The following is an 18,292-nucleotide window of genomic DNA, read 5'->3' as shown; positions in this document are numbered from 1 at the left end:
CTAAGGGGAATCTTCTAATTAGAACTATTAAATAAAACAGCCTAGGTGCATTTCTGAAAAATCTTTTTTTCTCAGACTCACTTTGGGGCTAATATTTCTTGAGATGCCCATGGACACACACAAACTTATGAATGACTGGATAAATAAATAAATGAACTCTAAAAGATGTGCACAAAGCATTTTTTCTACCTTTTACTCCAACCTAATGATCATGAAATGATAATGAACTACTAATATAAATAGATATAAGACCAGTCATTTGTAGATTATGTAATTTCAGTTTAACTGACACTTTTCAAAATTAGGTGCAATTCACTATTAGATAAAACACTTGTCACAAGAACTAATAACCATACAACTATGAAATTTGTAAAAAAAATATATAAAAAAGCTTTTCAAATTTTTGTAACCGCATACTAAAATAGCAAATATATTTTTGTACACTTGAGCTATCTTTTGCAATTTTTGGAATACAATGTAAGTAACTCCCGTAACCGTAAAGGAGCATGGGAAAGAGATAATTCGTTGTCCGTGAATCATTTTCTGAATAGACGATCAGATGTATGGAATTCGGACGTATCTCTGAGCTGTAACCGTCGCTAATTAAGCCTTGGTTGGTCGTTTTAGTTAAAACATGATAAAACCGAACAATTTCCGCCTTATTCAAATAAAATGGAAGACTGAAGGATTCTCGTCCATAAGGCTGCTGCAATTAAAATACGTATCACGTCTCGTGGTGTAAAAACTTTGCATTCAGCACCACTAGATATAGGCCGTGTTTATTATCATTCAGTACGTCTTGCTTGACACGCGTGTTTAGTGAAGAATGTGGTACGAACTATGGACACTCGTTTTGGTTACTGGTCAGTATTTTTACAACTATAAAATCGGTTACAAACGTGATGTACAAAATAAATTATATCAAGAATACCACAACTGATAGTTTGAATTTGATTGTAAAAATTATATAATTTTATTAGATTATTAAAAACAACATAAGGTCATAGTCATAAATTAAGTATTAGGTATGCAAAGGAGAAGAGAAGAATTACATAATATTAATATAGATAGATCAAAGAATCTCGTTGCGAATATAGTGTATCAAATGTTGATAAAATAGTGTTTATTTTGACGTTTCGTGAATGGTCTAACTGTGTAAGAACCAATAAATGATGCCTGAAAAATTAACTAAATATTTTTTTGTTTATTTGAATTAAACCATAATGTACTAGCTATAACTTCCATCAGCATCACATTAAGAAACATCGCCTTAAGGTGGACTGAGAATACAAGTGAAAGTGACAGACATTTTTTATAAACAAGGGTGGCATTGTTTGGGCCTTCCATACTGAAACTATAACTCCAAGAGTCTCTAGCCTCTAACCTAAATGCTTTGGAGAATGATTTAGAATTAGAGCGAATTAGAGCTAAGGAGGTAATCAGTTATTGAAGGCAGCCTTTTCAAAAGTTTTTTCGAAGGTCCCTAAGTTTTATCGAACCAAATTACAGAAACGTTGTTGACCGCCTTGTCATTCCTGTTATTATGAAAATTGCAACGGAATAGAAACATAATTTTAATTATACATTTTTTTTTAGGTTTCATACCGTTAAGTGAAATGGCAATGTTACGGTGTTATCAAGGGTAAGAATACTTAGAATACTTATATCGAAGTTAATTAAGCAAAGTGTTTGTAATTTATTATTACCCTCTGTCCTTATTAAGAAAAATAGGTTATGTAACGATATTTTTCCGTTTTAATTACAAAATGTTTAGATTTTAATGGTTCAGTTAATTTATCATGTTTTACTTTTGCTAATTACCTAATAATACATTCTTACGTTAATTTCTTCAACATAACCTTTGTTTTACACAGAATTGTTACAATGAAAAAAATGTGAACAATACTAAGTAAAACATCTAAATAATTGCTAAAAACTATAACAAAAGAGAAGTGATTAAGTCGTATGTTAATTAGCCCGAACATTATACATAAACGTCTTGTTACAGCCACGTTTACTTAACGTTTATCTAATATAAAATAAGCCCTGTTTTGAAATCGGTTATATATGGTTTTATAATTTTTATTTTAAAAGACAGCTTTATTAATAACAATCGTAATAAAAAAAACAGTCGCATCGATGCCACAGACACAGTTTTATTAAGCCTTTTCTGACAGGATTTGATAATAATTTAATTGATTTCCTTAAACTTTAGGCACATGATACTTTTTTAAATAAAAAATAACAAATAACATTTTTAACCTGATGTATTTCTCTATAAAACTGAAAAAGTTATAAAATATTATTTACTTGATCTTGTAACAAATTAAATTCAAAGTCAATTATTATTATACAAATTGCGTGATTGACCTACTTTAACTGAAATTTTGTACATGCGATGAAACGCCTTTCACATGTCAATACGTTCAGCTTTTATACAAGACAAATCAAAGGTCAAAATATAATAAAATAACAAAAGTTTCAAGCATATTTTACCTTTTATTGTATTGTTTATATAGTCCCTAGTAGCAAATTATTGCGACCAGGTCTTCCTTTATCAGGACTGATTTGATTACGTCATTTTAATCATTAAGTGACAAAAATAAATGAAAAAGACAACACATTAAACAGCTATTTAAGGATTACAATGAATATATGAAAAATGAGGTTAATTTTCGTTGCGATGATGCACCAAACGTCATATGTAATCCGGGCAATTATGTACAGGAAATAATTGTCTATAGTGTCGAATAAATTTCCTGCTGTAAATTAGAGCAGCACTTATATATATATTGGTAGCAGTGTTGGCCTAGTGGCTGTAGCATGCAACTCTCACGACGAGTCGAGACGCGAAAGCAGAATTATAATTATAGCGTCTGTTTTACATTTAATTCACTTAATTATTTTAAACCATAACAAAATGTTGTTACTAATTCATCAAACACTTAATGCGTAGTTCAGTAAAACTTACAGTGACTTACGGCCTTAGCAGCCGTTTTAATATAAATTAAAACCTTGTTTACCTTCTGGTTCTCATAAAGACCGATATTAAACTCATAAACACTGTAGTTTACATAGAACGCAATCCGCATTGGCGTTACGAAACTGCGATCATTTTTATTGCCTTTTGACGTTTTTTGTCCTTTACCATACAATAAGTGGAATCTTAAAGTTTTAAATATACATATAGCATAACCTACATTATCAAAATTTAAACATACAATATTCAGCGGCTATAATATACACACGTCCTCCATCGGTTATGTATTGTGTATTTTCTAATCCAAGTTATTTACTGTAAAACGTTAGTAAAAAAATGTTATCACAAATTTATATAAAGCAAACAGACAGTAAGGATGGTTTTTTTGATTATTTTGCAAGGCCAACGGAAATCTATAACATTCCTGAGTGTTGTAAAATACGTTTAAATGTTGAAATTTTTATGCTAAACAACTGAATATAAAATACTCGTCGAATCGTAAAATTCTGTAGGTATTTTCGATGTGTATTATTTTTAAACATAATTATAGTAGGCCTAACACACGATATATATATATATATATATATATATATATATATATATATATATATATATATATATATATTCGGATTTATACCTAGAATAAAATACTAAACTACACCTCTTGACAAAAGAATATTTGATAGAGCAATATTATTTTATAACTAACGAAGTAAGGTCAGGTCACATTGCCGTGTCACGGGGATCTTGATAATTTTAAAAGTCAATATTTATGTAAAGATAGGAATGTATATAATCTAAAACATTACAATGTGTAATTTAGTCACAATATACAAACAAAATTTTATTTATTTTTATAATATTACTACAAAAACTTGACTCAATAACTTAGAATATAATCTCTGGGCCTCAGTTTTCAAGATCATTTTGTTTCTAAAAGGCAGGTAGGTGATTCTGTGTCGAATTTTTGGGTCTAAGTGATGCCATCATCCTGAAGATGTTATTCTTCAACGTACAAGCGAGTGTTACATATGAACAGCCGGGATTCGAAGTTGCAACCTCAAGGATGAGAATGCCATCACTGAAGCCACAAGGCCAAAGAATATATATAGCTGATGCTCTAATCTATGCTTGCAGGAAATATAATCGACACTAAAGACAACGATTTCATGTACTACATTTTTCTTAAAATAAAAAATTCTATGTACGTAACATAGGATTTTGCGCATTATAAGCGGAGTAAAGCCTCAAATAGCTGTTTAGTGTTTTCTCCTTATGACTTTTTTATCATCTTGCATTTAAATTAACGTAACAATTAAAGTAATAAAATCTTGTACCTGTATTAGATAATGTGTTTGTATGGAAACCTAATAATCTGCTAGTTATTCACTTAAACAAAAATTATAAGCCTCACTTACTAACACTAGAATACAATTGAAAACCAAAAGTTACATTACGTAATTAAGTATTAGCAATAAAGTATGGTTGCTCTTGGTTTTGTATTTGCTGCCATCAACTTCATATGTTGCGGCCAACGACCTGATTTTGAAAGAAAATAATGCAATTTAAATCATTAATTTCATTTAATTGGGGGCACAGAACAACCGGTCAGAATTTTGGGTTGTTCATTATTATTTATTCTCGTTTCTTAAACATAGGCATACATCAGTTAGTTTTCCAAGAATCAAACATAGAACTTCGAAGTTAATCACAGTTACCCTATGACTATAACCCTATGACTGTAATGGAGGAGGTTATTTAATTATGATTAAAAATATTATTTAAAAATAACAGCACGTAGTAGTACACCGCACTGAATCTTCTGCCTTCCAACTACACGGTAGAACTTAGAAGGTTGAAGGGATTGGTAAGAGGTCCTCTAGGTCGGCAGTAAATATGGGGGTACCACAGGGTTCAATTCTTAGCCCTTTCCTCTTTCTTGTTTATATAAATGATCTACCTTTCATGGTAGAGAAAAACCATCAGATAGTATTGTCTGCTGATGATATATCCTTGATTTTCAAAATCAAACGACAAGTAACAAAAAATATAATTTTTTTACGATATGAACAATGCTCTGTCGTCGATTTTCCATTGGTTTAGTATGAATAACCGTCTGCTTAATGCAAAATAATGAAATACATTAAATTTTGTGCAAAAAATGCAAAGGTTATGGGTATACTAATTATAAATGATGAAGAATTGATGATACAACTGTATTTCTTGGAATCATCATGGATTCAAAACTTTAGTGGGCCCCTCACATTAACGGATTGGCGAAGAAACTTAGTTTTACAGCTTACGCGGTTGAACACATTCGCTCACTAACTGCTGTCGATACAGCTACACATGTAGAGAATCTCTAGGAGATAAATTCAAGGAAATTAATATACTTACCTTTTCCTCGCAATATATTTATGATAATATTATGTATATATACAAAACTAGTGATAAGTTTACTAGAATAGAACGTACACATAATGTTGATACTCGGAACAAACGCAGGCTGCAATTTCCAGGTGTTATCAACAGTTAGTAATTCGTATATAAATAGTAGATGAGTAGGCATGCCAGCGATACAAATTTAATGACGTGGAATAAGTGATACCTGTATCTCATATTCCATAATAAACATATTTTATTTTATTTTTATATTTGAGTATCAGCCGTATATTGTCATGATTTTATGTAATAAAAAAACTGTCTGTCTGGGTTTGGAAAATTATGAAAAAAAAATATTTACATCTTCAACCTCTACCAATAACAGTTAAGATTAATTATTTTGCATAAATAAATATGACTTAACATTAATATGAAATAATGTTTAAGATTATATTTGAAGGAAAGCACTGATGTCGTATTTCTATTAAATCTTAACCTGTAAGTCGTTTTTGTATAATGTTGTATAAATATTATTAAAAAAAACTCCTGACAGCAAACCATTGCAGACTAAGCCATATGTTTTGTGTCCGAATGAAAGAAATAGTTACACTTCTCACACACTATTTATCCCTATTCCAACCCCCCAAATCCCCAACGAATTAACTCTGAGGCGTCGTACAGAGAGCTCGAATGGGGGCTCTTTATTTCATATTCATATGAGATATATAAAGTTTATTATCAATGTAAAACTATATTAAGTGTGAGATATTGAAATATTGGAGACCTTCAACAAAATTGCACCGCGACTAGTCGAACTAGAACATCCTATTTCAAGACTTCCTCTTCAATAAACATTACTTGCTGTAATATGGGACACATCGTTATTTATTTATAAGTTTTAAATAACTTTATTAAACTTTTTCTATTAACTTAATAACTTAGGTAATGAATATATACGACAAAATCAATCAAGGTATTTAAAAAAAATTGTTTTATTTATTTGTGATTATGTATTTATAAATGATTTTAGGTCTATGGATAATTACACAACATTCTCACTGGATGACCCAACGTCTGTACTGAAGTCCTCATGTTTCGATTCATCTCTACCTACCATAGTGTATACATTTGGATACAGAGGGAAATGCACTGGTCCAGCAACCTCAGCTATGCTAAACGGTTACATTGACACAAAGAAACGAAACGTCATCCTACTAGACTGGGAAGAGGAAGCTAAAAGTAAAATTCTCGGCATATCTTTGAGTTACGCCGTGTTTGCAATACCCAATAGTAAACGGGTCAGTATGGTTTCATTAGATAAGTATATTATGTCTTATAATAGTAGATAATACTATAACAGCAGAATGGAGTAATTTTTCTATTCTTTTAATCAGAAACGCTTGCAAAGTTTGATAGACGTTAATTTTACGACTTATAAACAGATCATTTTAAGTATCTAGTATTAAACACAAGCGATAAATCAAACATATATAGCATATATTAAATGATGTATAATGTACATAATATCTTTATAATGTGCTTTTCAGGTAGGTCAGGAGCTAGGCGCAGCAATCTTAAAACTTTATAAAGCTGGGCTTGCCATGGACACCCTTCACCTCATTGGTCATTCACTTGGAGCGCATCTTATGGGCTACACAGGAAGATGGATTCGCGAGCAAGGAGAGGTCATACCAAGGTAAACTATCAGCGCAGCAGGCCCACGCCATGATGTATGAACATCACTAGATAATAAAGCTTCTGCAATTTATTACAACATCAGCTCACATCGCAGCTTTGCCTACGTAATTTTTGGTGTGTTATTTGCATTTTTCTACGTTCTAAACTTTACGAGGCAATGACTGAATTCAATATTCCCTTAAAACTTATCCGGCTGACTAAATTGTCGATGGCTATCTTTACATAATTACCACTAATTATGTAAAGATACAAAGTGACATCGCCTCCGCACTTACCACATATAATGGCCTTAGACAGGATGACGCGCTTGCATGCCTACTGTTCAACTTAGCATCGGAGAATAGAAGTTAGAGTTACTATATTTTATAAGTCCACCCAATTACTGGGGTACGCAGACGACCTGGACCCGAGTCACGCGAAACAAAAACCAATTAGCGGAATGTTTTAAAAGCCTCCAGCAGCCAGTTCTATGGGCCTGTCGGTAAATGTTGATAAAACAAAGTATATGACGACAACACCAACATCGATCAATTCATAAAGTGCAACAGGCTCAAGTGGCTGGGACATGTGCTTGGACAGAAGCCCAAGGTCCTTACTGAACTCACAACCCGGTGGCAAGAGAAAACCCGATAGACCGAGGCTACGTTGGTGGGATGGAGTTGTGAAGGACCTCGAAACAATAGGGGTTCGCAATTGGAAACGGGAAGCTCTGGATAGATTGCGATGGAGAAATGTACTTGAGGTGGCTAAGGCCCACAAGGGGCTGTATAAACACTGATGAATGAATGACTGCATTGGCATTTTTCTGCCTGCTTCAGATATCACACAATCTATTGGTGATTAGTGCTGACAAAAGTCGTGGTCATAAAGACGCCGCTGACCACGACTGCCATAAAAGTTTAGATATATTAATAGGTACTTATATGTATTCATCGCATCAAGCACAGACAATGTTATACGCTATATATAACATAGCTCATAAAATTGTTTATGAAATATAATTTGTGATGCGTTTACGTGCAATTTTCTATTGTTTCTTCTGAATAACATAAACGGTCATACGAGAGCGATAACTGTTTATCACTATAGGATAAAAATTCCTTGTATTTTTTAGAATAATGTCTTATTAAATATAATTCATTTTCAGAATAACAGGCTTGGACCCAGCGAGAGCTTTATTCGAAGGAATTTTAGCTACTCAAACCGGATTAGATCGAACCTGTGCAAAGTTCGTAGACATTGTCCATACGAATTCTGGAAATTATGGTACCACCAAGTCTGTGGGTACAGTAGACATCTGGCCCAACTACTCCTCAGATGGTATGCAACCTGGATGCCCCAGAGGATCACACCCTATGTTCAGTTGGGATGGTAAGAGAGCATTTCAGATACTAATGTACGTATAAAGTTATTGAGTAATAGAAATATAGTATTGTCTTTTGTTAACATAGCTATTACACATTAAGAAAATTCTTTTTAAACAGATATGTTTCCTAAATTCATATGGATATTCCAAGATTCTAATATATCAATTACTATTAATAATTATCAATCACTATTAATAATTAATTATACTTATTTTGCTCTAGCAATATACATCTTTGTTTATATTTCAGTCCCTTGCTCATCGATTTAATTTAAATTGTTTTTATGAAATATCAAGCGAAATCATAAAACACATAAGCTACCAACCATCAGTGATTCATTGCACCTATATTACAGACCTATGCAGTCACAATAGAGCCGTCGAATATTTCGCGGAATCGTTGAAGAATGGAACTGACTTTCCTGCAGCTTCAGCTTCATCGTATGACAGCTGGATTATCTCTGACGAACCTTCAAACGACACCATTTATTTAGGCGAACTAGTCAATATTCGGTAAGTTGACTTAAAATTCTGTTTGAGATATGGAAATATATAGGTATTTTCTGGTTAATTACTTATAAAAAAAGTAAAAACAATTAAACTTTTAGTATTCGAAATTATAACATGTGTTAATGTTTCACCGTCAGTTATAATTTGGAATTGTCTAATAAACATATGCTTTTGCGAGACTTTGTTACTACTTAAACAGGGCAACACAAATATAAGTTACAATTCTATGCTACTAATATCACTTAGAAATATATTAGTAATTTCTTTTCTAACAAAAATAATCACATCAAAGTCGAAAGTTCCAGAGATGGCCTCTTAGAGAATCCTATTTAAATATTATACACTAGTCTTGGTTAAAAAGGTAGCCAAGACTAGTGTATATTTACTCGTTTTTACAAGAATAGTATGTAACGTTGATAAATAGGTAGACAAAGGATGGCCATTGATTAATTAAAAGGCATTTGAAATTTAAATTATGGTTACTTAGTCACTTCACGATCATGTCATTGTATACAGACGTGAATGATTTATTAACAAGGATTCCCCGTATAGAAATGTTTCCAAATAGTAAACCCATGTGGCATCATTGTTGCTAAACCTATCGTCGGTTTAATATACAATGTATATATATATTCTAAAATTGAAAAGAAATAATATTTTTATCTTCAAAGAAGATAGTAGCAAATCTACCCCTAGATGGCGGTCTAAAAGTATTGTTGTGTTTTATTATTAATATTAGGATTTTTCGAATTACACTGTAGCCATAGATAATGAACATTACTAAGGTTTTAGGATTGTGTGACTGAACCTAGTGAACCTAGTATTACCATACTAATACTTTACCCAAGTCTTAAATATGCTAATGCGAAACATTCAAATATTAACTAGATTTTTTTTATTAAGCTCTCGGGGGAATTACTACTTATCAACAAATGGTCAGTCTCCATACCATAAAGGCCTAGGTGGACTTATCCCCCACGATCAGGAAAGAAAACGAAGACATGTGTCGGAAATGTATAGTTTAATGGGGTAAGATCTTAAATATGTATAGTATAATCGGTAAATTTAACTTTAGAATACATCCCATACCTTTATTTCCCATAACTTTGTTCATTAATGTTTAAAATTATTTTATTGCATGTGACTTAAAACACACACTGAATATTAAGTCGAAGATGATGATATACGTATCATGAAGCCAGCTATCATGCCAGGGCACAAATTATCGTATTATGGATCAAAATTAACGTATCCAGTAGGATAATAACTAGAATATATTAAAAAAATTATATATATATATATATAAATCTGGAATATTTATTAGTCATTTACATTAACAAAAAATATTTAAAAAATTCAAGTTTATAGGTTCGACTATACGCTCTGAATATACGATAGTCCTTCAAACCTAGGTATGAAACTATCTCACATGTACGATAATTGACGTACGAACCCTGCCTGAATGTTTTTCAAGACGAGTAAAACTCAAAAGTTTTCATTGCATTATTTATAATTTGTTGTCTTACACAATATTAACAATAAATATAGTATTAAAACCGTTCTCTTAATTTAACTTACTTAGTATCGAAATGGGAAAACCGCACAATAACGTTTCGGCCTACATCAACTGTCCGAGTCATATAATATTGTGAGAATGATCATTCGAAAGCATTTTCTTTCGCTTAATTAACAGCTAAATTCTAAACTAATTGTAGTTTAATATTTATAAACGTAAAATACAGTAAAAAAGGAACGTAGAAAGACCAATAAAACAATATTTCTCGATTTCAGAATTCTGGAAGCATTGATTGGCTTTTGATAAGCAAATTGCCCCAACGTAGAACAATGTCGATACGAATGGTTTTCGATTTTAATAAGAATATCTGTTTGTAGTGTGATTTAGATTTTAAATAGAAACTTAACTTTTTTACAGTCATTACCAAAGGAATTGTATTTCCAAAACTTGTGCCATTAATTGATGTATTGAATATTTGAAAAAAAAAACTGGGACTTATTTAGAATTTACATATACTTAAAGTTATTAATATGCTCCTTATTTATTAATAATTGTAACTGCACCTTATTAAAATAAGTATTATTCATTAAGTTAATATTATTATTTATACATCAATATAATAAGGCTCACAGTTAAACTAAGAGCCTCATTAAATTAATATAAATTAAAAACTAAATGGACAAATGTTTTGTATGTTATTATTATGTCAAATTAAGAGATAATATATATAGATAATAACTGATTTAAGAAATTGTTTAATTTTACATGTTAATTTACCCATTTTTTTTAGTTTAAAGAAACATTTCGATTTCTAGACAAAACATAAATACAAATATTAATTCAATACTTATTTCTGTTGACAACACGTCTGGACATTTTCCATGTTGTGTATTATTTTAAGCTTTTTAAAGTTTTATACAATTATTTGTACTGAAATGTAACTTAAAATACTAATATATTGCAGTACTAGTCGACCCGACAGACGTTGTCCTGTCTTAACTATGAATATTAATTTCAAATTGGTATAATAACTAAAAAATATTTCAGAAACAAAGTGTTTATTATTCTAACAAATCAATGGCGCTACAACCTTTTTAGGTCTGGGCCTCAGATTTCTGTATCTGTTTTATGATCATTTGTTAATCGAATAGGCATGTAGGTGATCAGCCTCCTGTGCCTGACGCACGCCGTCAACTTTTTGGGTCTGAGGTAAGCCGGTTTCCTCATGATGTTTTCCTTCGCCGTTCGAGCTAATGTTAAATGCGCACATAGAAGGTCCATTGGAGCCAAGGATCAAACCTACGACCTCAGGGATGAGAGGCGCACGCTGAAGCCACTAGGCCAACACTGCTATTCTAATGCTTTATGATAAACAACATACTTTGTTTGTTTTTCTGGCACGTATATAAATAGTTTTGTTGATATTTCGACACGGAAACAGGCGACATTTAACTGGTCGTGTGAAAAACATAGATTTTCAAGATTAATGCCACAAACAATTGCCGACTGTAATTATTTTATATGTATCAATATAATAACTCCAATCGAAGCGTTTGTTTTAAACGATATTTATTCTTCTTACATCCTGTTTGGCGATATTTGCTACACGCATTTATAATAAAAGTTATATGAAAAAAGTTTTAATTGTGAAAGCGAAGTGCATAGCAAAAATTTGCTATAGTAACAAAAGTCTTGATTACTTAATAAGGTGGATAGGTATTTTTAACTTTTCTCATTTTTCGCGCAATTTTCTTAATCTTATCTTCCATAAGAACCTTCTCCTGACAATAACAAACACAACAAACAACGAATTAGCGAAATCGGCCCAGCCGTTCACGCGTGATGCAGTGACCAAGGGAAATAGGGATTCCTCCATATATAATATAAAATGAATCGCAAGATGTGTTGGTAAGCGCATAACTCTACAACGCCTGGACCAATTGTACCAATTCTTTTTTTAATGTTCGTTGAAGTCTAGAGATGGTTTTTACGGCGAGAAAATTTCGAATAATTTCCGGGAAAACCCTAACACAGCCCTTTTCTTTTTCCCATACAAACGTTTTGTAAATAAAATGTAGAGTCAATTTGAACTTTATTTTGTTCAATAAAGTTCATATTAAATTACAAGCACTCACTGTTGTCTAAGCAATGTTGCGTTCCGAAACACAACAAGTGATAACCCGACCAAATTGAATAATCAAAAAACGTAAGAGCTATAGATCATTAGTACTGATTTTTAATTTGGTTGGCTTCGCGATATTATTTATTTTATTTTAGTTTCGGCATGCGACATAAAATGCATATGTTTTCACGTCATCTGTCAAACAAATCGCGTTAAAAAAAGGATTTAATTCTTGGATTATTAATTTAATATCCCTATCTGAGCAAAATTATTTGAATACATACTAATAATAAAATATATCAATGAGGCACACAATTTTTAAATATTTGTCACTTTTAGGTTCCCACTATCCTTTTAGATTATTTTCCAATCAGGTTTGAACCCTTGGTTTGCCTCTTAGTTTGAAGCAGACATCCCAGTCGGGGTTTTTTAGTGGGTCACAGAAGAGTGGCCAAAGTTCGTGGAAGCGAAGATACTTTAGTCCCCCGAGCTGAACCTCACACATCGGCCTATCATCCGGCAGGCAGAACCATCACCCTCATGAGAATTTTTTGCGCCGACTATAATATTGGTAGGAACAAAAAACTCCCATATTTTTGACAGAACGAAGTCTGTGGGGTCCGCTAGTATTATATACATGGATGAATCTAGAATAAGTTTTCTTAATTTTCCGCGCAATTTTCTTAATCTTATCTTCCATAATAACCTTCTACTAACAATAACAAACCCAACAAAAAAGAATTAGCGAAATCGGTCCAGCCAGTTTACGCGTGATACTGTGGCCAAGATAAATTGGACATTTTTATATATATAGACAACGCTGTTTAGTCAGTGCAGCATAGGTTTTATATAAAGTAATTACTTTATCTATAATTACTGTCAAACGCGCACCTATGTGTAAAGCTACGTGGGCGTTGTACTATAGAATACATGGTCGTGTCAATGTCGACAAGGGTATATTATATCTGATAATCTATGCGAAGGGAAACTACGACATTTAATTAATAGTTGGACAGTAATTTGATTCTTATTGTAAAAAAAAGTATATAATTTTCGTAAATTTAGTGAAATGAGTATAATAATTATTTTAGGTCGCATCATACCGGTTCTCATTACGCACAGACTCGAGTAGAGCTTTTTGAAACTCTTCCCACACGTCTTTCGTGTTTGAGCAAATAATATAATAATTGAGGTTGAAACCGTGGTACTTGTAACTTGAGAGATACTACCATCATACAGAAATGTTTTTATAAGTCATTATTCGAAATTCTATTTTTCAAAATATTTTTTACTTATGGTATATATACCTATTTGGGAAACTTCAGCTAACCTCTGCATAGCTTGAGAGCTGACCTGAGAAGCATGTGCTAACTGAGACATAGCCGTGGCTTGTTCCCTCAACACTTTGACCTGAAAAATAATAATAATACTTATTGTAATCCTACCATTGGTTAAATTTAACAAAGAACATGTAGTTATTATGATTATATGTGAATCTTTGGTACTATATAACATTAAAAAATGATCGCACTCTTTGGGTCCATAATATAACTGACACTTATATATTTCTATTTTCTACTTCAATATATGAATTTGTATTACTGTATTATAAGCAATAGTCCTTATATTATAAACTTTTTGTGTTCTTCAAGATAAAGAAAACATAAACTAATGGATGTTTGTGTTATGGGGCCCCAAATTATAAAATCCTTAATCCCTATATTTTTATTATTTCTAAATAATTTCTTATTTCGCACGAAAGTCAACCTAGATCGGAACTACAATACGCATTTTACAAATCGTAATACAGATAGTATTACGATTTGTAAAATGCGTATTGTAAGTATAAAACAAAGCAATAGTAATATGGTAGGGGTTAGTGATGTAGTAGATAGCTTTCTCTATTCTCATTTCCCAATATTTTTTTTTTGATTTGGTGACATTTACAAACCGGAAAATAATAAAAGTTATGAGACAAGTATAATACTATATTTAGTCTTAATTATGAATGATTATGTGTTTGAAGCATAATCACTTTTCAGCTAGCATGACTTACTAACGCAAATAAATTGTATAGAAATGACATGAGCGTCACTTCATTTTGGCACGTGTTCATTTTCATAGAAATGTGTTTGGCGTTAGACGTTATTAGTGAGTCACGCCTATTGCTAAGAGAATTTGTCTCAACTCTCATCTTGTCGCGATATTTCCTATTTTGATTTTTGTGGCTATTATAAAGTTTTATTTGGTTTTAGTTAACAGTAACTATGATAAATTATGTTATAAGTTAATACAACACCCAAACGTACAGTAGGAAATCTGAAAAATTTCACTTGTAGAGAAGCCGAATACACCGACTAGTACCGATAAGAAAAGGTAGCAAAAATAATTGGACATTGTCTAGTCACTATTTAATTACTGCTACTACATTACACTGCCACCAACCATGCGCGGTTGTGCTAAGGTGAATTGGTGTGACCTATTAAGGTTTGGAATTCAGATTTACAAAGGGGATCATCTCAGCGTCTTTGAAAGTTTACGGTAGTAGGCAAACTCAATCCTCTGTCCGATTCTAAACCTACCAGACTTCTAGATTTGTGAGGAGATGAGAGAAACGCTGGTAGATTTAAACTTGAACGATTAAAATAGATTTGATTTATCTTAACGTATAAACGTTTTAACGTATTAACGATTTATCTTATTTAAAAATCACTTACTACACACAAGTTACAAATGAACGGTTACAATACCCGTACCGGCAACATACCGATAAGGTTAATTACAGCTAATTTAAACGAATCAACTACAAAACCTAAACTAAATTTAAAATATTTATAACATGTTCCTAACTGAGCAATAGCAGACGACGTTTAAATAGCTATATGATAATTAATATATATATATCTAAACTGATAAATTGGGACTAAACCATTTCCCGATAAAATTCAATTCAAAAATCATTGCTTTATCTATTTTGAGCTATTTATAAGAAATCTCTGGGCTGCCCGCGTGCGCTAAGATGGATGGATAATAATAACTTGTAAATAATATACAATTTAAAAAAAATTCAACATGCTATTAGTAAAATACAAAAATAACATTACTCTTAATTTCTGTTATGGATTCCCTTCAAAGTTTGTTAATAGGGCCGGTCGGTTTTCTCATATTCATAATAATTTATTTTCATTAGAGCTTTTGCTGCTAATAAGTACAACTTTAAACTAATTTTAGTACTTTGCTCTCTCTGATTGCTCTCAAAAGTAGGTGTGGAAATACAAAGCGAAGATTTTCTTGGTGACTTCTGGAAGTAAAACGTAGACTCTTCTTGGTTGTTATTAAATATTTGCTTTGACGAAGTAAGCCATGGAGGGTGCACATACTTCTAGTTTTTTGTATTAGAATGTCTACATGTAAATTAGTCTTGCAAATCCATTTTTATTGTAATGAAATGCTTAAATAACCCTTTCAAGCGTACCAACTCGTACGCTACTCGACTCGGAAGTCAAACGGTTATACGCACTGTTTATCATTTTAGAAAAATCTTATCCCTTTGATACTCTTTATATTGATTTTTTGGCATTACCTTGATCCACATTGTAAGTTCTTTCAACAGTTTGTATGTAAATCAACGTTAGTTTACATACATACATAGTAAGGTGTTTGTACCTTCAGCTTACTGCAAACTGGACATCACGGTCGATGATTTGAATTTAAACAATTGTTTTTCTACGGCCGCATGTTATAAAAATAGTATTTTCTAAGGTGAATCTTCTAATTACATTACATTACATGAAATATTACAAATATTAAGTGAAAGACATATATTGCGATAACCACAAAGGTTATCACAAAATAATATATTTTTATACAAAAAATCCCAACTACTATCCAATACATAATATCGGCATAAGTTTCCTTGTTGCTTCAAGGAAAGTTATATATTTGATAGTAGTTGGGATTTTTTGTGTTTTGCATGAATGATACCCTCTCTTGATTTGTTATCAACGTTCGTTCTACCGCTTGTGTATAGCAAGGTAGGCGAATAAACAACATCCTTTCGTCACATTTTTTCTCTATTATCTGAATAAGTTCGACATTTGTTTGATTTCTTAGAATAGGTGGATCAAAGTTGGTTTCTAGCCATATTATTAAATCAATGTAACATTTAGCATCAAAATTAAGTTTAGGCACATCAAAAGTGCGTGGTATTTTCCCGTTGTAGATGAACTAAGCGGTATTAGAATTCTTGTAGCTGCAAGGTCTCTTATATATGCTTTTCTCCATCTGTTAACATCGCTAATAGTAGATTTTCAGGGTGAGCAAAATATGCGGGTCGTTGAATAATAGGATCTATGACTGCTTTTAATGCACTTGATATAATCTACGTGGTACGTGAAATAATCTTAGAAAATGCATCTTGTATACAAATCGAGGTACTTAATCATTTAATCTTAGGAATTTATCGTTCTCCTTCTATTCCGATTATAGTCATCACCGGTGATATAAATATAAATCTAATTTACAATGTCGACAACAGTTACCTAAATAACAGACTAAACTATCTTAGTATGCTATCAATATATGGCTTAATGCCGGGACATCTCTTCCCAACTAGAAATAATAACTGTCTTGACCATGTTATGATAAAACAACAAAATAAAAAATTTCAGGCAAAAGTAGCTGTATTGAATACATCAATTACAGATCATCTCATGGTTTTTTTAAGCTTACAGAAATTAAAAATGCATAACGCAGTAGAGATTAAAAAACTTAAAACCTATACAGATTTTGATAAAGCGTTAATAACATTATCTCATAAAAATCTGAATAATCTCTTACTTTGCGAGGATCCAAATGTAGTCGTTGATAAATTAATAAATAAGATTAAAAAATCCTTAGAAGAAAATACAATAATCACGAAGGTATCTAAAAAATATCAGATATTAAAGCCGTGGATAACTGCCGGTATCTTGCGATGCATAAGAAACGGAAATAAAATGCAAAAGCGTTTAAAAAATAATGAATATGACGAAGTTCTATCAATTACTTATAAAAGGTATAGAAATTTTTGTAATAACTTAATAAAAAAACTAAAACGAAAATATGAAAGAACACAAATAATTCAGTTAATGACCCAAAGCAGTTGTGAAAAAATATTAAAAAGATTTCATATATGAGTCAAAGAAAACATGACGAACTATTAAATCTTAAGCCTACGCCTACAGAGTCTGTAAATGAAGTTTATAATTGTTTCACAAATCTTGGCCCTCTACTGGCTCAGGAAATTCAACAAAGCTCGTCACACTCCTCCACATCAGCACTAGCCCCTATATTCAGCTTGCATTCGTTTGTTCTATTTAATACCGACCCTCTAGAGGTTGATCACATAATCAAAAACCTAAAATCAGAATGCGCACCGGGGTGGGATAATATTCCCACACGATTTCTCAAACTCGCTAGAGGTCTTTTACTACCCTGTTTATGTCATCTGGTCAAACTATGTTTTCAAAAAGGGATATTTTCGACAAAACTTAAGCAAGCTATTATTGTAAAGGTACTTAAATCAGGCGATAAAGACAAAGTCAATGACTACAGGCCAATTTCCATTCTTCCAGCCATCTCTAAGGTCTTAATAATAATAAGCCTTTATTCCACATCTTTGACATACATTTGATTAAAATAAAAAGAAAAATTATAGTTTTACTAAGATGCGGCCCC

At 31.8% G+C, this 18,292-nt stretch overlaps 1 protein-coding gene across 1 annotated transcript; it reads left to right on the top strand.

Moving 5' to 3' along the window:
* Positions 1-723: 723 nt before the first annotated feature.
* Positions 724-10,946, top strand: LOC123720759 (phospholipase A1-like). The gene is made up of 8 exons (XM_045677512.1): positions 724-863; positions 1,597-1,642; positions 6,393-6,660; positions 6,910-7,058; positions 8,208-8,431; positions 8,783-8,939; positions 9,840-9,965; positions 10,728-10,946. Exons 1-8 carry the CDS (start codon positions 827-829, stop codon positions 10,753-10,755), a joined length of 1,035 nt encoding a protein of 344 aa, XP_045533468.1. The 5' UTR covers positions 724-826; the 3' UTR covers positions 10,756-10,946.
* The last annotated feature ends 7,346 nt before the right edge of the window (positions 10,947-18,292 follow it).

Source organism: Pieris brassicae, chromosome 2 (genome assembly GCF_905147105.1).
Source record: "Pieris brassicae chromosome 2, ilPieBrab1.1, whole genome shotgun sequence".
In the NCBI taxonomy this organism is placed as follows: Eukaryota; Metazoa; Arthropoda; class Insecta; order Lepidoptera; family Pieridae; genus Pieris; species Pieris brassicae.
Note: the sequence above shows the minus strand (reverse complement) of the source record. Positions and strands in the feature narration are given on the sequence as shown.